General features: G+C 36.0%; 1 protein-coding gene across 2 annotated transcripts in view; it reads right to left on the reverse strand.

Moving 5' to 3' along the window:
* CNTLN (centlein) overlaps positions 1–26,814 on the reverse strand; it is a 334,860-nt gene that overhangs the window by 51,437 nt on the left and 256,609 nt on the right. For both annotated transcript variants that reach the window (XM_022573778.2, XM_022573774.2), the window contains exon 19: positions 3,160–3,351. In XM_022573778.2, coding sequence (XP_022429486.2) covers positions 3,160–3,351 — 192 coding nt within the window. The remainder of the gene's footprint in view (positions 1–3,159; positions 3,352–26,814) is intronic.

Below are 26,814 nucleotides of genomic sequence, written 5' to 3' on the forward strand. Positions count from 1 at the left end.
CATTCATTTAGAAATGACAATCCACAATTACATTAAGCAATAGTGATACTTTAATATAATGATATTATATTATAAATATTATCACTATATTAATTATGTTATATTACTGTATCTAATTTATTATCACTGTATCATTATATAATGATGCCTTTAAGAACTATTATGATATAAATGGCTACTCAGCCCTACTCTGAATGGTCCCAGGCTGCTGTTTTTCTAATTTTGTATTTTTACCTTAGCATTTTTATATTTTTTTTCTGTCAATCTGTTGATCATAATTTCTTGATTCTCTCAATATTCCTGCCTAAAAACAAGCATCCTGGCCCTTAATAGACATACTTCTAATTTGCTGCTTTTGAGGTGTTTTCTGCTGAAAAGTTAAACAAATAAACTCATTACAGCTGTATTCAAAAAAAAAGACAAAAGGCAGTAAATGAACCCTGACAATATCTTCAACAGAATAAATTAAGTGGATTTTAAGATAGCTGTTTGATTCTTTTATGTTTTTAGACTTAAGCCTGTTATTTTAGGTGGCTGAAAAATGCTGTAATTCTGATTTCTGGATAATTGAGGGATTACAGAATTATAATAAATAAAACAATGCCAGCTTGATAAATACTTTTGCCAGACCCTCTAAGTCTCACAGTTATTTTGTTTAATCTTCAAAAATCCTTTTGAAGAGGGTAGAAAGGTATTCCTGCTCTAGACCTCTGGAGAAGCTAAGTAATTTCCTCAGTCAGGTCCCACACACAAGAAGTTACTGGACAAAAAATGATCAAAACCCAGGGCCTCTGACCCTTTTCTGTTTCCTACAACATAATACTTATCTGCAGCATGACAAAATCTGGAGTAAAACACATATTTCCAAGATGTCATAATGGTAATAATCTATCTTGGTTAGACCTTTCCTGTTTAAGTTTATTAAACACTTTAAAAATTTTTCAGAGCAAAATGAGTAGAAGCATGGATGATGGAGCCCTATGGATTGAGTTCTAATCTCAGCTCTCTTAGTAGCTGTGTGACCTTGGACAATTAACATACTCAGTTTGCTTAACTGTAAAATAGATATAATAACAGAATTTATCTCATAGGGTTGAAACGAGTATTTAATGAGTTAACATTTTTAAAGGACTTAAAACTAGATTGGCAATAGATTATATATAAATCAACAGTAGTTTAAAAACTATTATTCTTCATTATTAACTTACTGGAAAACTGGAAGAGAACATGGTATATACCAAAAGGTATCCTTTCAACAATCAGGAGGTCAAAAAAAATCACAAATATAAGTTGGAGTACTACTCAATCCAGATTGTATAAAGAACTACAAATTAAACTAAATATAAATAACTGATGTATATATCATTCACTGGAATTTATATGTCACTAAATATTTTATTATCTATCTATATAAAGTTGGGTTCCTTGAGGAAACATGTCTAATATGGGTAAAAATGAAGACACAGAAATGCACACGAGCACTCTAATTTCTGAATGAACCATGTACATCTCAGAAGTACACCTAAGAATTTACATAGAAAAGTCTAATATTAATTGGATAAAATAAAAAAGATGGATGTAGACCTTTAAGAATTCAAATGTAACCATTTTTGTTTTACTAGGCATAGAAAACATCAAGTAGAAAATAAGCTATTTCTCAGAAATTTATTATGTTAGCAATCTGATATCTGTTATAGGCTGAATTGTGTCCTGGAAAAATTCATATGTTTAAGTCCTAACCTCCCCTTCCAGTACTTCAAAATGTATTTGGATAGGGCTTTTAAGGAGGTAATTAAAGTAAAATGAGGTCACATGGGTGGGCCTTAACCTAACATGACTGGTGTCCTTATAAGAGGAGCAATTAGGACACAGACCTCATAGACTGAGGGGTGACCATGTGAAGACACAGCAAGAAGGCGGCCATCCACAGGCCAAGGAAAGAGGGCTTGGAAGAAATCAAACGTGTCAATACTTTGATCTTGGACTTCTAAACCCCAGAACTATGGGAAAATAAATTTCTATTATTCAAGCCAGCCACTCGGTGGTATTTTTTTTTTTTTTTTTTTGCGGTACGCAGGCCTCTCACTGTTGTGGCCTCTCCCGTTGCAGAGCACAGGCTCCAGACCCGCAGGCTCAGCGGCCATGGCTCACGGGCCCAGCCGGGAGCGGCATGTGGGATCTTCCCAGACCGGGGCACGAACCCCTGTCCCCTGCATCGGCAGGCGGACTCTCAACCACTGCGCCACCAGGGAAGCCCTCGGTGGTATTTTGTTATGGCAGCCCTAGCAACCTCATACAATGTCGAAACAGAAATTTGTAGTATCAAGAGTATTATTTACTTCAAAGTACCTAGTCTTCCAGAATATTTCCATATTAAAGCATGAAATAAGACAAAAGTAAAGATTTACCCTTTTTGTCCCTATGCAGCCTGGTCAGTGTTCCAGGACTCCAGGTTAGATATGGACAACGTCACTTCAAACTTACATCAAGCATGATCTAAATTGCTTTAGGCATTCTCATTAGTCTCACCTTTGTAACTCACACATTCCTTCAAAGTGAGAGAGATTTATATATGGGTAAAAACTAAGGCCAGCCTTACTTTTAAGTTGTTGACAGTCTCACCTGGACTTAGACACAATTCTTTATAAGCAAAAGGAACACTGGTCTTTATTCTCACTCTCAGGTTTAACTTGATTAAACCAACTCACCTTTGCTCTGTGCTTCTTCTCCTTTCCCCTAATTCCCTCCTCCTTCCCCATCTCCAACAAAGAACCACCAAGTTAAAACAGCAGCAAAATGTGTACAGGAAAGCAATTCTATTTATGTTGATACATTATTATGTTCAAAAAGAATTCTGTTCAGTGGCAGGCAGAGAGGAGTTGAATAGTGGAATAGAATGATAATGGCCAGTTTCCCTCATCTCCTAAGTTAGGATTTCATGGTGTCTTGCTATTTTTTCAGAGAATAGTATTATAAGTTACCAGATAAGAATCTACCAGGCTAAAATAGAAAGATGAGATTGAATGTAGTATTAATAATTCAGGGATTATTTATACCATAATTTACCTTTATTAGTAGAATTAAATTAGAATTGATAGAAACATGTCTTTAAGGATTCAGTAACTTAATGTTTTCATCTTTAATAAAATTTATAATCACCTTTAGTTTACACTGCAATTGCTTCATTTCCAAATCCATGCTCCTTGAAGGGCCAAGTGATGTAACTTGTATCCGTGGAACTGTTACCTGGGCAACTTCTTCAGCCAAACTTGTGATTTCGGATGAAGACTCCAATTTCTTTAGTAAATCTTCTTTTTCTTTCCGAAGCTCAGCCAAATCCGAATTTAGCTTCTTTTTAAAGAAAATAAATATAAATTTATTATAAAAGTAATTACATTTAACCTAACAATTATCAGCATCAAATTGTACAGGTAGGAAAATGCTAAAGAAAAAAGTGACACTGATTACAAAAATAGTTATTATAAAAACTACAAAATTTCTAACTTCCACTAGTTTTTGCTTAAGGTTGTAGGGCTTGTAAAGGTTAAAACAAAATAGACCAGCTGTACTCAATATCTTTTGGTTGGCTGGTCTTTACTCATGATGTGCTATTTCTTTGCCTTCATATAAACATGGGTGTGCCAGAGATTCACATATTTGATAACCTTGACTTCAGGGCTGATGTACTTAACTGGTAAAAGTCAAGCTGGAGCAGGACAGGATAACAGATGTTAGTTGTTTATTCCATTGGGTAGGTCTTACTACCCTATACAGCAGCCAAAATGCTTCTCATTTAGCAACAGAAACGTTAAGTCCAATTAGCAGAAGAGGCTTATTAGAGATTTAGTTCAAATAAATAGCATACAAACACATTCACTCAGTTTTATGCACTTGATTGATAGTTGACAAGTCCTCTTTGTAATGTTGAGGTAGATTGCACTAAACTCCTTACATTTAAATTTTTAATAACATGAACATTTTACTAAATGGCATACTGGTAATGCTTTTATGAAACTATAAAAGAAACCGCCTTAATGTTAGCCCCTTTCATTCACCCATCTGTAGTCAGCAGAACGCCACCAAGCTATAATGGCATAACAACTTAGAGATCCTTAAGAGGATAACTGCACTATTACTTTATTATTCCAAAGAAGCTTAAAATAATGGTAGCTTAACATAAGGAACAATTATACAAAATGGTACTGAAGTCTCTCAGAGGTGGAAAAAATGCTTTCTTTGTTAAGAATTCTAGTTAAAACAGTAGAAGATGTGGCTAACATGTATAGTCATATATATATGGGACATAAGTTACTTAAGTATTAACACTTATGTTTAAACACAATTTCTAAAACGTATATCAATAAATCTGTAATTACATATATATTTGTGTATACATGTGTATACTGTTAAATATGAATATTTTAGATCATGAATTCAAAACTAGGGCTTGATATATTTGAGATTAAACTACGTTTTGGTGAAATAAGAAGTATGTTTCGGTGAAAAAAAAATTTCTTTGGCTATATTTTAATCTATGCTCTAAAAGCGTGTTTTTTTATATTTTTCAGAAAATATTCATCCCTGGATTGTCCCAAAGGTAACAAATACTCATAATTTCCCTAAATCTGAAAATCTTCCTGGTTATCATTCAAGGTTGAATACATCTCCCTCCCTGTTTATTAATTCTCTGTGCCCAATCGTCAGGTTCTATAAATTATGTAATATTTCTCATATTCATTTCCTTCTGCCACTTTCTTTTTTTTTTTTTTTTTGCGATAGGCGGGCCTCTCACTGTCGTGGCCTCTCCCGTTGCGGAGCACAGGCTCCGGACGCGCAGGCTCAGCGGCCATGGCTCACGGGCCCAGCTTCTCCGCGGCATGTGGAATCTTCCCGGCCCGGGTCACGAACCCGTGTCCCCTGCATCGGCAGGTGGACCCTCAACCACTGCGCCACCAGGGAAGCCCCTGCCACTTTCTTAATGAAGACTCATCATCCCACTAAGACCACTGCAATAACCTTTCCCCTATGGGCAATCTTTCTCTACGTTCAAATCATCTTTTATACAACCTCCCAAGACAACACTGACCTGTTATTCTCTTACTCAAAACTCTTCAGGGGTTCCTTAGCCCAACAGAATAAAGCTCAGATGTTTGTGGTTATAATAAAGCTCTGTAAGATTTAACTTCAAACTTCAATTTGTGTTTCAGTCACACATCATCTGCAGTCAGACTTGTCTGCCCTTCCCCAAAACTTTCAGCCATTTCTACAGTGATGACTCGACACGTGGTGTTTCCTTCTGCTGAAATCTCTCTCATGCATAAAGAGTAGCTTAGTATTTCCTCCTTTATGAAATCTTCTCTGCAGTTGTCTCCTTTTTTCCAACCAAGTAGCTTCTCCATTCTCTTAGCTCCCATAGCATTATGGCTGTTCCTCAACCACGGCCCTAGCAAAGGCTTGAGAGAGGACTGTGCCTTTGTTAACCTATGTATCCACCCCCACCCCCCTACCATGGTATCTAAAAGCAATGCTTTTTGTATACTAAGAAACAGAAGAAAGGTTTTAAAAATTCAAGTCTACCTGTTTGTCGCACAGATGGTGCTATAAACACACATATCGATTTCAGCTTTTATATATAATCTTTCTATTATTTTATTACCATATAAATTAAAATACACTTTTATTAGCAATGTAGTATTATTAAGCTTTTACTTAAATAGTATGCAGCAGAACATTTATCAATCCTAAAGTTAATGTTCGGCATCTAAATTAGACTTCTTGAAATTTTCATTTTTTAAGACATAACTCATGGCTACAATTCTAGGTGGAATCTCAGGCAACACAGAAGACTAAATTTTTAAAAATCTTTTAACATCTTTATTGGAGTATAATTGCTTTACAATGGTGTGTTAGTTTCTGCTGTATAACAAAGCGAATCAGCTATACATATATGTATACCCCCATTTCTCCTCCCTTTTGAGTCTCCCTCCCACCCTCCCTATCCCACCCCTCTAGGTATACACAAAGCACCGAGCTGATCTCCCTGTGCTGTGCGGCTGCTTCCCACTAGCTATCTATTTTACATTTGGTATATATGTATATATGTCCATGCCACTGTCTCACTTCGTCCCAGCTTACCCTTTCCCCTCCCTGTGTCCTCAAGTCCATTCTCTACATCTGCATACAGAAGACTAAATTTTGATGAGGATCTTTTCTTCCTGGTGGCTTCTCTCATTTGTTAAACTTGTATGCCATTAGATCTATTCTTTCCACAGTGGCAAATCCTGACATTATAAATATATCTTTCATTGAGCAAAGAACAAGACAATAAATATATCTCTTTAAAAGATATGCAATTATACCATTCAATTTAATGGTATAAAAACTTAGTAAACAAAGAAATATTGAAATTATGGAGACAGTAAACCAAATGACTTGCAATTTATTAAAATATAAATCATGCTTTGATTAAACTGTTTTAACTCTATAATCTTTAAAACATATTTCTGATGTTAATTATATATGTCTAGAAATGCTACAGAGCACCTGTCAAAATAGAAGAAATAGACAAATCATACATTCTATCAGTTTTGAATCCTTTGATTATCCCTTAGCATTTTGGATAAGTAATTCTGGCTCTATTACTAACTTCTCTCAGTTTAAGCATTCTATTCCTTAATTGAGAAGTTTTATAGATGAGACAAGAATGATAAATAATAACTTTCTTTTGTTTATACTTGGTTTGGAATGTGAGACTTTTGTGGTGACCTTGTTAGAAAGTGATTGTGCTGTTGGGACTTCCTAGTGATGCAGTGGTTAAGAATCCACCTGCCAATGCAGGGGACACGGGTTCGAGCCCTGGTCCAGGAAGATCCCACATGCAGCGGAGCAACTAAGCCCATGCACCACAACTACTGAGCCTGCACCCTACAGTCTGTGAGCCATAACTACTGAGCAAGAGTGCCACAACTAATGAATCCCGCACGCCTAGGGCCCCTGCTCTGCAACAAGAGAAGCCACCGCAATGAGAAGCCCGCATACCGCATGAAGAGTAGCCCCCGCTCACCGCAGCTAGAGAAAGCCCGCGTGTAGCAACGAAAATCCAGCACAGCCAAAAATAAATTTATTTAAAAACAGTGATTGCATTGTAAAATCTATCAATAAATTAAAATTACTCTTAAAATTAATTTTCTTTTTTATCAGAAGCATGATTCCTGTTTCTATATTATTACCTTTCCATGTCCAAAGATTTAAAAATATTTAAGTCATATTACATTAAAATCATAAATAATATTAAAACACATAGAAGAGTCATAATTTCTGGATTCTAATTTGGGGTCTACTGCTTACCAGCTGAGTGACACTGAGCAAGCACTTGACTGTTTCTCTGTTTAAAAACAGAGATGGGGCTTCCCTGGTGGCGCAGTGGTTGAGAGTCCGCCTGCCGATGCAGGGGACACGAGTTCGTGCCTCGGTCCGGGAAGATCCCACATGCCGCGGAGCAGCTAGGCCTGTGAGCCATGGCCGCTGAGCCTGCGCGTCCGGAGCCTGTGCTCTGCAACGCGAGAGGCCACAACAGTGAGAGGCCCGCGTACCGCAAAAAACAAACAAACAAACAAACAAAAAAAGAAAACAAACAAAAAAAACCCAGAGATGATGCTTGCTTACCTAACAAAGGTAATCTTGAGGGCAGAATTTTTTTTTAAATCTGTGATAGCACTTGGTAAACTTTAAATTTACAGTATTATTGTTAGCATTATTAGCTTGTGGAAAATGCTACCATACAGAGTCTAAGAAGTGTCCTAAAGGCTGAGGACCTGAATAAAAAGCTGTGTTACATACATACACACACATACAAATACCAAATAATTCTGTAATTTCTCTCATGACAGAAACTTTACTTTGTCTTAAGTGACAGTTATTTGTTTGATCTTAACTTAGGATTCCCTACTAGGATACAGGTGCAGTTCCTCTACAATCTTTTTTTTTTTTTTTCGGTATGCGGGTCTCTCACTGTTGTGGCCTCTCCCGTTGTGGAGTACAGGTTCTGGACGCGCAGGCCCAGCGGCCATGGCTCATGGGCCCAGCCGCTCCGCAGCATGTGGGATCTTCCCGGACCGTGGCACGAACCCGTGTCCCTAGCATCAGCAGGTGGACTCTCAACCATTGTGCCACCAGGGAAGCCCCCTCTACAGTCTTTTTAAAATCGATTTCAACTTAAAAGTTGATGTCAATGAGAATAATACTGAGATTTGTATTGATTTAACCAAAGGTTATAAAATAGAAGTTAACACTATAAAAGTTTACAATGAGACACTAGTTATTATTTATTTAAATATAACATTGAAGAAGCATAAGTCTCTAAAGAGGAAAGAACCCTCTAAGCAACTGTAAGAAGAAACATGGAAATATTAGAGAATTCATTATTCAGTAATAAGCACTGTGGTGGGCAGAATTCTTAGATGAGCCCCAATGGCCTATGCCCTTGTATGTGTGTTGGAACTGTGAATATGACAGGCTATCACTCCCATGATTACACTATTTGCATTATGTTATATGCAAAGGGATTCTGTAGATGTAAATTATGGTCCCTAGTCACATGACTTTGAGTTAATCAAAAGTGAGATTACCCTGGCTGGTGAATAATCAGGTGAGCCCTTTAAAAAAAAGCCAGGGGCTCTTTTGGCCAGAGGTAAGATTCTCCTGCTGGCCTTGAAGAAGTAAGTTGCCATGTTATGAGAGGACTACAGAGGGGGCTATAATGTTAAGGCCCTAAGGAAGACCTCAGGAGCTGAGAATGGTCCTTGAGCAAGAAAACAGATACTTCAGTCCTACAACCACAAGGAACTAAATTTTCCCAACAAACACAGAAGCTTGGAAGAAAAGCCTGAACTCCAGAAAGAAAGGCAGCTTGGCTGCTTGTGATACTCTGAGCAAAGGATGCCACTAACCTGTGCCAGACTCCTGACTATGGAAACTGTGAGGTAATGTGTATATCGTTTCTAAGCTGCTAAATTTGTGGTAATTTGTTACATAACATGGAAAACTAGTATGAATCCCAAATTTTAAAAAGCAGCCCCTTTTTTTGAACCGATTCCTTTTTCCCTTATTGCCTCCCTACCTTCCCTTAAGCAAGTACATAGTTTGTATAACATCCTCACTCTGGTTTTTCTTTTCCTCATCCATAATTTTGTGTTTATTTTTTCAATAGCTCTAAAAAAACTGTTCCAGTTTCTATGCTAGAAATACAAATTGCCTCTTCCAGATCTGCATTTTGTAGTTTAATTGCCAAGCAAAGAGCCTCTGGCCAGAAGTTTCCTTTTGTTGCTCTCAACAGTAATCCCATGAACAGGGTAGATAAGGCTCCCTGGTTGTACTCTCCTTTATTCTCTTACATGGGAGTTCATTCATGCCTTTTGTTTATTCTGGGCCCCAACTTGATATTTTCTGCAAGGTTTTGCTAGGTAAGATCTACCTTCAGGACCTGACTCAATATCTGTGATTCATTCCTTTTTACATACTATGTGGTAGGCACTGTATTAGCTCTATATATTCAATGATAAAAAAGTTATAATCCTTGCCTTTAGGTAGTTACCAGTCTATAACCTAGAAATATATCATGATAAACTACAGTAAGTGCTATGGAGAAACAAATCGGGGAGCTAAGGGAACTGCTGCTGCCTTCAAATCCTGTCTGGTAAATGCGAGTTACCGCCAGTTTCCTTCCGTGTACTCCTCCTGATTTGTTTTGTCAAAAGTTTCCTGGAAGCTCGATATAACATTAAAGGCCATGGCTAGATACACAATCATCCTGCTTTCCAACTTTTACTCTAGAGAAGGCATCTATCAGAAACTGCTGAGTAAATTCAGGGCAGTCCTGATGAGATGGAGGGTCTCTTCTCCAGCAGGGAGCCTCGGTAAACATTTTAATGTTCAAGAATGAATTATCAAAAAAATAAAACAGGGCCTGTGGAAAACATTCTTATAGCCCAAATGAAAAGAAGAAAAGGGCTTAGAAAAAAATAAAACCGGAAAGAATCATTTCCCTAATCACCCCCCAAACAATATATTTTTAGAGACTCTCTGATCCTGCTGTCTCCAAAGAATAAAATATTCAACATCTGCCTATTCAATGGACATGATACTAGTTGTGTAAAGAAAATGGCTTTGAGTGTTCAACTAGTTTAGGAGCAGTAAAGGAATAGAATGCGGTATAACTTTTCATTTCTAATAAAAGGTTGATTCTGACCTAACTTTTTTTTTTTCCTGGACAGTAACGACTTCATAGCATTGAAAAACACTATTCAGTTCTCCTCATATATTTTTCACCACTGGATTAGAAACTTAAAATAATGAACCATTTAAAAAATTTGAAAATGTTCTTAGTTGGGATAGTGGGATCTGAAAAGTAGACACATGGGAATGCTAGAAAACCCAGCTTAACATGAGGGTGAATGTCAGGGTCACAGGAGCAGGATTTCTGGGAAGTCTATGGAGGAAATAGTTGGTGGCAGAAGGATTCTTTCCAGTCCACGCTGGGGCAAAGGTGAGATGTCAAATGTTAGAAAAGGTCAATAAGTAACCAGAGAAAGTGAGGGCTCGTTTCCATCTATAATGATAGTGGAGTCTCTTAATTTTCTTTCTCCTTTTGAAACCCAAAGGCCTTGACAGTCCAAGTAGGGAAAAGCAATCATTTATTGGAAATGGTCTGTTTCCAATTACTTCACCAAAATCTTTAATCTTGAATTCTGCATAGAACTGAGAATAGTGAATGAAATCATTTCATATTGAATACATAAGTTCATTTATATCTCACAATCAGTTTTTTTCTGGTTCACATTTAAGCAGAGGCAGCAATTTTAAAAATCCTATATTATGATCTTAAAAAATTATAACATAAGGATTTCGTTACCAGAACTAAAGCAAAAGAGACTGAAGAGAAAATTCTAGTTGAACAATATCCATGTAAATTCTATAGGCAAGACTCTCCTAGAAAGTCACCGTGATCTTAATGATATTTCTCCCTCCTGTGGATAGTATTAATATTCTTTCATTGGGAAAATTTTTCTTTTACAAGGAATAAAACTGAAAGAAATAAAATTCTGCATGTCATCCATGTATGACTAAAAGCACAGTCACTTAATTAAAACATATGAGTTACAAAGAAAAGTACATAAATTTCTAGGTCACTAGCAAAATATTTTCCATAAAAGTACTTATCTAGAAAGATAAATAGTTCAGATTAATAACCCTTCCAAGTTAGTAGCAAGTGTTTTAAATTTAAAACGTGCATTTTCCTTCGTTATGATACCTGAGATATTCAAGAAAAAGAATTAAAAACCACCAACCCAAAAAAAAAAAAAGAAAAAAAAGAACAAAGATCTTAGGCAGAGGTGGAATTATTTATGTAACAAAATTTTCTTATGAAAAATATAGTTACAACAACATTCATTTATAAACTATTTTCTGACAAATTCAGTTATTAAAAGCCTATACTATGTTTCACAAAATGTCAAGCAAATGAAGGTAATATAGAGGACTTTTTACCAATGCTTTTGCTAGTAGTTAGACTTCAGTAGCCTTTAGAGACCATTAAGTACCCTTTGGCTAATTGGCCAATGGTAGATTAATCCTCTCTTTATTCTAGCAGCACTATTTTAACACCCTTTACACTCTGTCAGTGTAGCGTCTGAATGACAAAATAATATTGTGCATGAATAATAAGCAGAAAAGTTAAAATAAGATTTCATGTTTCACATGCCATACCTATGTGTCAGAAGAACTTTTCTTTTTAAGTCACTGACATTCAACTTTATTTTAAACAATCTCATGTTGACATCTTACTGAGGTGAATCTTCCTAATTACTGCTAATTGCCTACCAAGAAAAAAACTCTTTTCATGAAGTGCAGTTGTCTAGTACAGATGAACCCAGCTCTAGTGTGCAGATTAAAGACAAAGCGTGACACTTAAGGTGCTACTTTGTTATAAGGTCATACTAAATATGGTTTGCAATTAACAAAGCAGTTTTTATGGTACTGAAAATGACAATCTGTCCTGATGTGCTCAAATTAGATTCTATCAAAGAAATATGGATATCTGCATATGGATAAGAGATATGCTACTCTCATAACATTTACAAGGAGTAAAATTAATTCAATGCCCTTATCCTTTGTAAGTTCCAGATAATGCCCAATAATTATTCTGTAAATATGTCTGAATATTATTTCTCAAAATGAAAATCAACACTATTATTTCAAATGTCAAATTGTTTAAAAGAGCTTACTAATACTTTTAATTTTTAAAACAGCCCCCAATACTAAATACATTTAACATGTATCTTTTTATTTGTATTCATAGCTTTGATGTAATAGGCATTTATAGTAACTATTAATCTATGTGATACTAGCAATATAGTGTGTTTCAAAATAATCTGAATAACAAAACTGATGAATTTTAACTGGACTGAAGTTAAACCACATTGCTTAAACTTCTGTTTCCACAACTACAGAAAAAGAATCAGCAAAAATGTATTATATGTGAAACTTGGAAAACTAACTAATACAACTGACTTTCAAGTATTCATGGAAAAACAATCAATGTTTGGTTTATTCATAGCAAGAACTGCTCAACTGTAGGTTTGTTATTATTTCAAATCCTCTACTGTAGTTACTAAGATAAAATTCCCCTTAAAACATACATACCACATATTAAATACAGAGACAGATATATGTAACCGAAAGTATATCCAGAATAATTCAGCATTGTCACTATTATAGGAATTTCTCAATGTTCATAAGGTAATATTATAAGTTCAGTTTCAGCCCTCCAGATATTTGATCTACACATGGCATGCTTACCGATGACCACCAAGTTGCAATGCATTCCCATTCTGATTCCCTTCCCCAATAGAAATGCGAGAAGATGGCAGGGCCATCTGATGTCCTGAAGAAAAACTGAGCAATGTCTTTCTAAATCCCTCTTTTTCACTCTCTTTCTCCTGCTTTCTATTGCTTAAACTCAGCTAATTCGAAACAGAAATATCTATTCCTCACAGGTACTGTATACACATATTCTCTTTATTTTTCCTCTACCACTTTTATCAATACTTTTTCTTCGGTTACTTAAGAAAAAAGAGAAAAAGAAATAAACATGCCAAATCACTAAAAACAACAGTTGGTGTTTCAGGGTGATAATAATACTGTATCTGTATCTACATAAAGAACAGCCATAAAATTTCAAATGAAGTTACAGACAGTGATTGAGTTATCAGGAACAGAGGCTATCAAACTCTAGAATATCCGTAGAAGTCTCATGAAGTCTGCCTCATTCTCCCCAATTAAATTTTTTTTTCCTAAGCAATAGATTTCAATACTTTGTTTTTTTCCATCCTAGTGGGGTGATAATTGCTTCTTAATGCACTGTATTTTATTGCACAAAAAGGCCTTAGTGGACTGGCCTGAGGAAACTAATGCCCACATATATAGTACTGTTACTAAATGGAAGCCAGAGTCTAGACAATTAAAAACTGCTCATAATACTTAATTCTTACATAGACTTCAGAAGAAAGGCATCGATATTTCTTCAAATAATTTATGACTTCTAAAAATTTATAATAGACCATGACCTATTTCTAGAATTCACATTTTTATAAGGTAAAGGATTTTCAGTAAGCCTGTAAAATGCATGTAAATGATTATTAAGTTTATTTAAATTATACTGAAATCAATTCATATGAATAGTGCATTATCACGCTAATCTAAATGAAATATCACCAACTTTCTGGGTAATAAACCCAAAGGCTAAAGATCATCATCTCTAGCTCTGACTTCATATGTTCAAATAAGTAAAATGATATACATTTCTTAAATACATACTAAATATGAACAGTATCTTAATACTTAGAAATTGAATTTTTTTACTGATCGGGTCAACAGTTAACCACAGCTTTCCTGATTTGTACTACATCTAAGCTCTGCAAACAAGTTCCTTGGATGAGAGCCAGTTGGGGTGTTTTTAAAGAAACCCTACAACTCATTACAAATTTAACAGCAGCAGCACTAAGTATTCTTTTGATTACACTTATAAGTACACCCTACTAAAATTCTCAAGGGAAGCAAGTTAATAATGTTTTTCTCTATTTCCTATGCAAGTTTCACAAGGTTCAAGAGAGTAAAAAAAGAGGACATTTCTTTAAAAGAATAGTTTTTGCTATAATTGGATCTGATATAAAATGGGATTTTTTCATTAAAAATGAATATATGTGAATATATATATTAAAAAGGTAAAAAAATGACTTTCATGACATAGAGTAGAAATTTCTTTTAAAGGAGAAAAAAGAGATTTACAAATCTTGGACTTAGACTAAATTATACAAGATATTTCTTATTGGTTTCACTTGAAAAACTTTTTGTTAACACGAAAATTTCATATAGGAACTTCTACCATCCTTCATTTAATTGTTCTACTTAAAATTATCTTGTTTATCATATTCTTCCCATTAGTAAAGCTTGACCTAACAGAGTAGTCACTCAGTAAATTATCTCTTACTCAGTTGTGCTAAGTGAAATATTATGATTTATACAGCTCTTTAGGAAAAGGGTAGTCTGGAGTTCTTTCCATTTTTACTAATCAAGCTGGTTTCTCTGCTTTTCTCCTGTATCAGTGGTTCTCAAAGAGTGCATACTACCTAGACATATATTTTGGAAATTAGTGAGGGCGCTTTTCAGTGCCAGCACTGAAATGGATGAGAGCCAGGAACACTAGATGTACTGCAAAGTCTGTATCAGTCCTGCCCAACAGAAACTACCTTGTTTCCTGCATGACTTTCAAATTTCCTGCCAATTATTCATGTAGATGAAAAATATGCATATAATGAAATGAATCTAAATCCTAACTAAAAATTACATATAAACAAAGCATTTTTTCCTGTGGTCCCAGAAATTTATAAACTATGTAAATCAAAGGAAGACTGAAAGATGAGAAAGAAAAATCGCTTTCCTCTCTGGTGTCTAAGCTCTAAGGATGTTACCACATGGCTGGTACCCAAGGCCAGAGCCATATGAAGACAGCTGGTCTAAGAGGAAGACACATGAGATAAAGAGAAACCTTTAAAGACATTAGTGTCTGGTTCTAGTTAATGCTATTCTTCCCAAGTCTATTCTCTTCAGTTTATCCTTTGATTTTGTGAGCTTTTTTTTTTCTCCTTATTTAGAGTTCAGTTTCTGTCACTTGCTATCAAGAGTCCTGCTAATAAAGCCATCTAAAAACATGTCCAAAAACCTCTTCTCAGTTGTCCTATTTTCTATTCCTCTATGGCATCTGACACCATTGACCAACTCTTCTCCTTTTTCTTACTGGAAACATTCCCTCCCTTGTTTCTGTTACAACACTCTCCCACCTTCTCCTTCTCTGACTCCACGTCTGCTTATACTCCCACAAACCTTTTGTCTTGCTGCAAAGATTTGTTCCACTCCCAGCATCTTTCTCTGGGATAATGACATCAATAGGTTTCTTTTTTTATTTTTTATGAAATATTTCAAATATGTAATACATAAATAAAAATATATATATAACAAATGTCCCTTTATCAATCACTCAACAAAGACAATGTATTACTAATAGAATTGAAGGCCACGATCCTATCCCCTCTGACTGACCAGATATAATCACTATCCTGAACATTTTGGTGTTTATCATTCCCTGTTATTTCCTTATACTTTTAATACATATGTGTGTATTTCCAAAAGACATATAGTGCTTTTAAGACATTCCTTCTTCACATTTTAACATCTCTGAATTTGGGTTCCATCTTCCATAACTGGATACCATATAATTCCTGCTATAACTTAAATAATATTTCTTTTTAAAAATAGCACATTTGTTGAAGGCTGGTGAATAGAAATCTCATCGTAGCATATATTGATTTTATATCTAGCAATCTTGCTGAAATCTATTAGTAATTTGTCTTGAGATTCTGTACAGACAAGCATAGTGCTTGGAACTAATGACAGTTTTGTTTCTTCATTTCTAATAGTTTTAACTTTCACTTCTTTTTCTTATCTTAGTGTGTTGCCTGTGCCCTCCAGCACAATGTCTAAGACAAGCAGTCATGTGCCCTCCTGCACAATGTCTAAGACAAGCAGTCATGGTAGGTATAAATGTCTTCTTCCTGGTTTTAAAAAGAATGCTTCTAACTCCCACCATTAAGTATGATGATTGTTTCAAGGTTTTGGTATATACTTAACACAGTAAGAAAGTTCTCAGCTATTTCTAGTTTACTAAGAGAATTTTATCATGAACAGGTATTTAATTGTATCAAAAAATTATCTGTAATTTTTTTCATTGTGGTAAAAATCATATAACATGAGATCTACCTTAACAAATTTATGAGTTTAGTACAGTTGGATCTTGCTTTTTTTAAAATCCATTTAGCCACTCTTTGTCTTTTGATTGGGGAGTAAATGTAAATTCAGTTAAATTGATAAGAAAGGACTTAAAAGTCATAATTGATAAGAAAGGACTTACTATTGCCATTCTGTTGTTTTCTGTCTATCTAATAGCTCTTTTGTTTTTATTTTCCTCTCTTCCTATCTTCTTTTGTATTTTGTTATTTTTGTAGTGGCATGCTTTGATTCTGTCTCATTTCTTTTGGTGTATCTTCTATAGGTATAGTCTTTGTGGTTACCATGGGGCTTACATAAAACATCATATAGTTATAACAAACTATTTTAAGCTGATAACAACTTGACTTCAATTAAATACAACATTCTACACTTTTACTGCTCCTTCCCAAACATTTTATGTTATTGATGTTACAAATTACATCTTTTTTTTGTTTTGTTTTGTTTTGTTTTTGTGTGGTACGTGGGCCTCTCACTGTTATGGCCTCTCCCGTTGCAGAGCACAGGCTCCAGATGCTCAGGCTCAGCAGCCATGGCTCATGGGCCCAGCCGCTCTGCGGCATGTGGGATCTTCCCGGACCAGGGCACGAACCCGTGTCCCCTGCATCTGCAGGCAGACTCAACCACTGCGCCACCAGGGAAGCCCACGAATTACATCTTTTCATATTGTCTGCCCATTAACATAATTTTACAGTTATAGTTTTTTACATACATTTGTCTTTTAACCTCTATGCCAACACTAAAAATGATTCCACACTATCATTATAGTATCACAATATTCTGTATTCATCTATATAGTCTATATATTTTCCTTTACCAAGTGAGCTTCATAATTTCATATGTTTTCATGTTGCTGTTTAGCATCTTTTTGTTTCAACTTGAAGGGCTCCTTTAAGCATTTCTTGTAGGACAGATCTAGTGGTGATAAACTCCCTCAGCCTTTGTTTATCTGGGAAAGTCTTTATTTGTCCTTCATTTTATTTTATTTATTTTATACAGCAGGTTCTTATTAGTTATCTATTTTATACATATTAGTGTATATATGTCAATCCCCATCTCCCAATATTTTTCCTTTTTTTTTTCTTTGCGGTACATGGGCCTCTCACTGTTGTGGCCTCTCCCGTTGCAGAGCACAGGCTCCAGACCCGCAGGCTCAGTGGCCATGGCTCACGGGCCCAGCCGCTCCGCGGCATGTGGGATCTTCCCAGACTGGGGCACGACCCCGTGTCCCCTGCATCGGCAGGCGGACTCTCAACCACTGCACCACCAGGGAAGCCCTTTCCTTCATTTTTGAAGGGCTATTTTGCCAGATATAATATGTTGGTTGGCAGATTTTTCTTCTGGCCATTATTTCTTTAGATAAGCTTTCTGCCCCTTTCCCTCTCTCTTCTCCTTCTGAGACTCCCACAGTATTAGTCCACTTGATATATCCCATAAGCTCCTTAGGCTTTCTTTACTCTTTTCCATTCTTTTTTCTTTTTACTCCTGTGCCTGGATAATTTCAAATGACCTGTCTTTTATTCCACTGATTCTATTTTCTGCTTGATAAAGTCTGATGTTGAACCTTCTAGTGAATTTTCAGATCAATTATTATATTCTTCAGTTCCAAAATTTGTTTCTTTTTTACATTTTCTATCTCTTGTTGAAATTCTCATTTTGTCCAAGAATCATTTTTTGAGCTCACTGAACATCTTTATGATGGTTATCTTAAATTCTTTTTCAGATAACTAATATGCCTGTTTCTTTAGGGTAGATTTCTAGAGATTTATTTTGTTCCTCTGATTGGGCCATTTTACTGTCTCCTTGTGTTCCTTGTAACTTTCTGTTGTTATCCATGAACTTGAAGAAATATCTACCTCTTCTGGTCTTTATGGATTGGCTTTGCATAAGGAAAGAGCTTCATCAGTCAGTCCAGCTAGAGATTCTGGGAACACTCAAATCTTTTCTGTGGATGTGACTTCTCCTAAACTTCTGTGTGTAGATTTCTAATTAGAGGTATTTCCTTTTTTTTTTCTTCAGGAGCTGATAAACTCTTGCTCCCTCTGCTGTCTTCTGTACTGGGGTCCTCAGAAATAGTAGCATGCCACATAGCTCTTTTTGCTCTCAGCAGCACCCAGACATCTACCTAGAGTATGTCCAGTTCCTTCAGTGCCCCAAGCTGGGCTAAATAGATACTCGTCCCTCAGGCAGCTCCTGAAAAGCCAGAATTCTGGACACACACTCCATTCTTCTTCTCTCTGAGGGAGAGGCCACCAAGCTATATCACCTTCTGTCTGCTGTGCCACGGGTCCTCTGGAACAGCAGCATGCCATACAGCTTTTTTTGGTTCTCAGTGGCCCCCAGGTATCTAGAGTACGGCAGGTCCCATCAGCAGAGACAGGTGAGAAAGAAGCCCATCCTCCAGGCAGGCTTAAGGTCCAGTATACTTTTTCCCTCCCTGGGGAGAAGCTGGGAACTGGGAGTTTCCCCCAGATCACAAGGTGGTGTGCCAGAGGGTAGGACTCTGCCAAGACAGTGCCACAAATTTCCCAAGCAACTGCAGTGCAGCTGGTTGTGTACTTGTCAGGGGTGCAGGTGCCTCTTGGCTGGTTTCTGGATTTCTCACAAAAGGAACTGGTCCGAGTATTGTTGTTGAAATGGTGTCTCTGTGGGAAAAAGAAGGTCTGGTGCTTCCTATTCTTCCATCTTGTTGATGTTACCCCAGATTTTCTGCATGTTTAACATATTTTCTTCCTTTCTTTGTTATGGTGGTAAATCACATGGATAAATTTTCTAATCAAACTTTTTATTTCTGGGATTTCCTGGCTTATTCATGACTTTTTAAAATACATTGTCTGATTAGATTTACCAAGGGTTTGGAAATCAGTGTTACAACTATGTTCACATTAATTTCCATTTCTAACATTTTTTTATCTTGTATTGTCAAAGTTACATTACCCTCATAAAATTAGAAGGAATTTGTTTCTACTTTTTCTACTCTTTGGAAAACTGTGTATGCCTGGTAGAACTTAAATGTGAAACTCAAATTTCAATTTCACCTAAGTGTTCATAATATAGTATTACTTCTTTTATTAAGAACTTTATTAAGGTATAGTTTACATACCATAAAATTCACCCATTTTTTTAAGTGTATGACTGAATGACTTTTAGTATGTTTATGGACTTGTGCAACTGTCACCACAGACTAATTTTAGAACATTTCCATCATCCATACCAGAAAGAAACCTCATGCCCATTAACAGACACTCCTCTCCCATCCCGGGGCCTACACAATCACTAACCTAAATTCTGTCTCTATAGATTTTGCCTCTTCTGGACATTTCATACATGAAATATTACTATATGTGGTCTTCTGTGACTATTTCTTCCATTTAGCATGTTTTCAAAGTTCATCATTCATGTTGCAGCATGTGTCACTACTTCAATCCTTTGTATTGCAGAGCAATAATCCACTGTACGGATATTTTGTTTCTCTATTCATCAGTTGATGTGCATTTGGGTTGTTTCCACTTTTGGGCTATTATGAATAATGCTACTATAAACATTCATGTACACATTTTTGTGTGAACTTATGTTTTCACTTCTCTTGGGTATATATCTAGGAATGAAATTGCTGGGTAATACGGTAATTCTACATTTTACCTTTTGAGGAACTGCCAAACTGTTTTCCAAAATAGCTGTTCCATTTTACATTCCCATCAGCAATGTATAAAAGTTCCAATTCATTTACATCCTCATCAACACGGGTTATTGTTCGTCAATTTATTAGTTTCAGTGATCCAACTTTGGTTTTTCTTGATCATGTCTACTGCATCTTTGCTTTCTACAATATCAACTTTTACCCTTATGTTAATATTTCCTTCTATTTTCCTTGGGTTTGTTCAATTCCTCATTCTTAAATTGAATGGTTAGCTGATCAAAGTTTAGCTTTTCTGTAGTTTTAGTATAAGTATTTAAAGGTATACATTTCCATATAGGTAGCAGTTTGCCTGCATTCTATAAGTTTTGATATGTATTGTTTCATTATCATTTAGTATGAAGTATGTTCTCAACTTTCATTTTATCTTCTTCTTTGACCCATTAGTTATTCAGAAATGTCTCTATAAGTTTGCATCAGAATTTTTAAACTTAACTTTTTAAATTGATTTCTAATTTCACTTGTGTTAGGCAATATTTTTAATATGATACAAAATTTTTGAAATTTGTGGAGAGCTGTGTTTTGGCCTAGCAATGTGACCATTTTTGGTAAATATTTACAGCAAGACTTTTTATTGCTTTCTTCAAATAATGTATATCCTTAATGACTTTTTTTCAGCTTTATCTTAAAAGTGCTGAAGTTATCAATTTTTACATTACTTATTTTGAACCTAAGTTATTAAATGTTTATATTTTAGAAGCTTTCTGATTCCCTTAATAGCAAAACTCATTGAAATAACTAAAATACATGCACATTTAATTACATTCTTCAATTATTCTCCTTCTCTTGTCATTTCTCAGTTCTTCTCATGAACTCATCCTAATCAGCAGCATTTGACAGATGGTTGTTCACGTCTCAAAATATTTTCATCATTTGGCTTCTTCAATACTCTTTTCTCTTGGTTTTCTTTCTAGTTAACTGGCCTCTCCTTTTCTGGACCTTCCTCATCTGCCCAAACTCTAAGGGTTGGAGGCCCCAGGGCTCAGACCTGGTACCTCTTTTTTTTCCTATTTGCCTTCATTCCCTAGGTGATCCCATCCAGCCTCATGTTTTTAAATATAATCTAAATACTCCTAACTCCAAAATTCATACCTCCAGCCCAGCTCTCTCCTCTAAATTTTATACTCAGTTATCCTACTGCTCACTTGATATCTTCATTTCAGTGACAAATTGCACTTGGCTACAATGGTAAGCTGTCAATATGATTTTTAGCCTCTAGGGTTTTACATTTATTTTTTGGCAAATTCTGGTGTGCATTTATAAGAATAATTGTTATATTTTAATCCAACTTTCTTGGTATGTTTTCATATAAGGTTCCCACTACCCCACAATAATTCGTATATTATACTGTCAAATATATTCTATCATCAACTTTCTGTTCACTTTAATTAGAATCCTCACTGGTACCTTAAAGACTTAACTTTTTAAACCTTTCCCTATATGATTGGTCATCAAACTCTGTGTGTTAAACCAATACAAAATCTCCTGCTTTTTTTCTAACTTTTTCTGCTTCTATTAGTATTGTCTAAATACTTATCATCTTTTGCCTTGATATTTAAACTATCTCTTACCTAGCTACTTGCATTGAATTTCTGTTCTCTTGAACTTTAGTATCAGTCCTCACTGTATATCAGAAGCATCTGAGAGCTTTCAAAAACTAGCAAGGTGCAGGGACCACCCCAGTTATTTTAATTTAATTGGTCTAGCATAAGACCTGGGCATAGGTATTTTTAAAACTCCCCAGGTGAGGACAGCATGCAGCTAGGGTTGAAAACCACAGATATATTGGATTACTCATTAGTCTCAACAATCTACTGTCTCACCTTGATGCTTTTCCAAGCTTTCTTTCTTCTAATGATTTTGTTCTACACACAAACCTTTCAAAATCAAATCAAATTTTAAGTCTAAGCCCAAATGCCATCACCTTCAAAAGCCTTACTAAATAATGACATCAATGAATAACAATCTGTCTTTGTCCACTACATGTCCATGGTATATATTACATACATGCTATAGATATAAGAGCTTCCTTGTACAATGGTACACATGTCCAACTTCCCTAATGTATCTTATACAGGGGACAAGGATCATGTTTAATTCATTATTGAATATCCCATTATTAGAGAGTCTTACATGTATTTGGTGCATTAAACTAAATTGAATTATAACCAATATAAACATACATAACTATCCATGTGCAAACCAATATTTTAGGCATTTAAAATCAAACACTAAAATATATGCATATTTAAAAATCATAATAATCCCATAGTGAGAAAAATGTTATAATTTGTCATTTCCAGTTATGTTGATACTTTAATGAGAGATACTTTCCTAAAAGTATATTGATACAAAGTGAAAACACTACTAGGAATATAAGACTGTGCAGTATATTATAACACTGGTTCATTATAAACAGAGACTAAATTTCTAAGTGATGTTTTCAGGTCACATTTTCTTAATATTTTCTGTGGTAAGATCACAAGTGAATCTGAAAACAGTATAGGGAGTATGATTTTACAGTACATTGTGTTCTGAGTGATAATAATAGTTCCTAACAAAGTCTAATAAAAGGCACAGACATTTTGTAACAAATATCACTTGGTTCATCTAGAAGATAGGACGTAGGAATAAGACGGTCACGTCCAATTCCACATGGATTGTCAGCTCGGATCCTGGTTTTTGCACAGTTTACCTTTCGAACATGATCCGAGTGACATTTCACAAATTCCTGGATAAATGTTGCTACACTCTGCTAGGAGAGAGACAGGCTATGTCATGCACAGATCAATAATAGCACTGTGTTTCATCAGCCTCAAAATCAAAAGTGCTTCATCTGGCAAAAGCCATGGCCCTAGAGAATCTGACATATATAAACTGAATACCCTACAAGGAATGTGTACTACACAAGCTATTGGGGTAAGATAAAAGAAAACTCTGGAGATTAACAATGAAGTACAATAAAAGAGTACTAGTTTTCGACTTCATTATTACGAGGCATGAACACAGATCATAAAAATGGAAATGAGGCTATTTAAAATTCTACAATTCCTGACAGAAAAAAAATGGGTCCTGAACTATAAACACCTTCAATCTTTTTAATAAAGGCTGTTATGTAAATAAATATAAAGCAAAGACAAATATAAGTTTAGGATACAATAGTAACCATATAAATCTCTGTAGACGAAAATGGTGTTTTGGAGATCCACAATATACAAAATTATATGGTTTACTTCAGACTTAGTAGTTATCATGTTCAATGTTTATTTGCTAAATTAACCTAAAGACCCAAAGTATTTGTTGACTAGGTTATGCTCTGTGGTTTTTAATGCCAGATTCTGACACTTGGCAAAAGTCCTTTATTTGGGGATAGATTAAACTTATTTAAGATTAATTGGTTTATGTATTTGGACAAGAGACGAAGCAAACTTGAAAACTCAAATCCTAAAATGAACCTGCTTTGTTTCAGATGGATGTTACCAAAAAAGTTTCTGAGAAGAAAAACCTGCTGTTGCAGAATTTAGCTGTATCTGATTCAGGGGGCAGGGGAATCAAGAATTCATCAAGACTCTCCTCCCCACGGTCCAGGCAGCTGGTTGACTAGGCCGTTGGCCCTCAAGCGGTGCCTTTTCCCTTATTTAGCTCTGGGGAGTGCCTGGCAGACATGAGGGCTGTAGAGATGGACTTGGAGGGCAGACGGGTAAAACTACTTTAGAAGGTGCACTTCCTGCCTGTACGAATCCTCTTCTCTTGGGGCTTGTGGATGGAAGAGTTTTAAAGGGTGGATGGATAGTTTGTGAGGAAGGATGGTTGAGAAGTCAGAGGCCTGCAATGTGAGTCACAAAAGAGTCTAGAATGGGCTTTCGGCTTAGATGGAAGTAGGCTCTGTGCAGCAGTCCCAGAAGACTTGCACAAGAAGAGGTTCAGACAACAGAAAATAATCCTAAGCAATTGTACAGTGGGTTTCCATTGAAAGTGATTTTTGCTGAATTTGGAGGATATAAAGTTGTAAGCATTGAATCTCTGAAGGAGGTTCATCCATCTGAAGGATCTTCAAGGTGGCAGAGGAGTAAGACGTGGAGATCACCTTCCTCCCCATAAATACATCAAAAATACATCTACATGTGGAACAACTCCTACAGAACACCTACGGAACACAGGCAGAAGACCTCAGAATTTCCAAAAGGCAAGAACTCCCCATGTACCTGGCCATGTCGCTGACAGGGTCTTGGTGCTCCGGGCTGGTGTCAGGCCTGAGCCTCTGAGGTGGGAGAGCTGAGTTCATGACATCTGTCCACCAGAGACTTCCCGGCCCCTCATAACATCAATAGGTGAGAGTTCTCCCATAGATCTCCATCTCAACGCTAAGACCCAGCTCCACTCACCGACCAGCAAGCTCCAGTGCTGGACACCCCATGCCAAACAACTAGCAAGAAAGGAACACAACCCCACCCATTAGCAGACAGGCTGCCTAAAATCATAGTAAGGTCAAAGACACCTCAAAACACACCACCAGACGCAGTCCTGCACACCAGAAAGATAAGATCCAGCCTCATTCATCAGAACACAGGCACCAGATCCCTCCAAAAGGAAGCCTACACAACCCACTGAACCAAACTTACCCAGTGGGAGGACACACCAAAAACAACAGGAACTACGAACTTGCAGCCTGTGAAAAGGAGACCCCAAACACAGTAAGTTAAGCAAAATGAAAAGACAGAGAAATACACAACAGCTGACGGAGCAAGGTAAAACCCACCAGACCAAACAAATGAAGAGGAAATAGGCAGTCTACCTGAAATACAATTCAGAGTAATGATAGTAAAGATGATCCAAAATCTTGGAAATATAATGGAGAAAATAAAAGAAACATTTAACAAGGACCTAGAAGAACTAAAGAGCAAACAAACAAGGATGAACAGCACAGTAAATGAAATTAAAAATTCTCTAGAAGGAATCAGTAGCAGAATAACTGAGGCAGAAGAAAGGATAAGGGACCTGGAAGACAAAATAGTGGAAATAACTACCACAGAGCAGAATATAGAGAAAAGAATGAAAAGAATTGAGAACAGTCTCAGAGACCTCTGGGACAATATCAAGTGCACCAACATTTGAATTATAGGGGGCTCAGAAGAAGAGAAAAAGAAAGGGACTGAGAAAATATTTCAAGAAATTATATTGAAAACTTCCCTCATACGGGAAAGGAAATTGTCAATCAACTCCAGGAAGCACAAAGTCCCATACAGGATAAATCCAAGGAGAAACACGCCAAGGCACATATTAATCAAACAATCAAAACTTAAATACAAAGAAAAAATATTGAAAGCAGCAAGGGAAAAGCAACAAATAACATAAAAAGGAATCCCCATAAGGTTAACAGCTGATCTTTCAGCAGAAACTCTGCAAGCCAGAAGGGAGTGGCAGGACATATTTGAAGTGATGAAAGGGAAAAAACTACAACCAAGATTACTCTACCCAGCAGGAATCTCATTCAGATTCAATGGAGAAATTAAAACCTTTACAGACAAGCAAAAGTTAAGAGAATTCAGTACCACAAAACCAGCATTACAACAAATGCTAAAGGTACTTCTGTAGGCATGAAACACCAGAGAAGGAAAAGACATACAACTACAAACCCAAAACAATTAAGAAAATGGTAGTAGGAACATACATGTTGATAATTACCTTAAATGTAAATGGATTAAATGCTCCAACCAAAAGACACAGACTGGCTGAATGGATAGAAAAACAAGGCCCGTATATATGCTGCCTACAAAAGACCCACTTCAGACCTAGGGACATGTACAGACTGAAAGTGTGGGCATGGAAAAAGATGTTCCCTACAAATGGAAATCAAAAGAAAGCTGGAGTAGCAATTCTCATATCAGACAAATTAGACTTTAAAATAAAGACTATTACAAGAGACAAAGAAGGACACTACAGAATGATCAAGGGATCAATCCAAGAAGAAGATATAACAATTTTAAATATTTATGCACCCAACATTGGAGCACCACAATACACAAGGCAAATGCTAACAGCCATAAAAAGGGGAATTGACAGTAACACAATCACAGTATTTAACACCCCACTTTCAACATGGACAGATCATCCAAAATGAAAAAATATAAGGAAACACAAGCTTTAAATGACACAACAGACCAGACAGACTTAATTGATATTTTTAGGACATTCCACCCAAAAGTGAAAGAATATACTTTCTTCTCAAGTGCACATGGAACATTCTCCAGAATAGACCACATATTGGGTCACAAATCAAGCCTTGGAAAATTTAAGAAAACTAAATATTATCAAGCATCTTTTCTGACCACAACGCAATGAGACTAGAAATCAATTACAGGAAAAAAAACAGTAAAAAACACAAATCCATGGAGGCTAAACAGTGCACTGCTAAATAAGCAAGAGATCACTGAAAATATCAAAGAAGAAATAAAAAAATACTGAGAAACAAATGACAATGAAAACACGACAATCCAAAACCTATGGGAAGTGGCAAAAGGAGTTCTAAGAGGGAAGTACATAGGATTTCAAGTTCACCTCAAGAAACAAGAAAAATCTCAAATAAACAATGTAACCTTACATGTAAAGCAACTAGAAAAAGAAAAACAAGGAAAACCCAAAGTTAGGAGAAGGAAAGAAATCATAAAGATCAGAGTAGAAAGAAATGAAATACAAAAGAAGAAAATGATAGCAAAGAT

Source organism: Delphinapterus leucas, chromosome 6 (assembly GCF_059928025.1).
Source record: "Delphinapterus leucas isolate spDelLeu-1000000601 "Yukka" chromosome 6, BTC_Dleu_Yukka2, whole genome shotgun sequence".
NCBI lineage: Eukaryota > Metazoa > Chordata > Mammalia > Artiodactyla > Monodontidae > Delphinapterus > Delphinapterus leucas.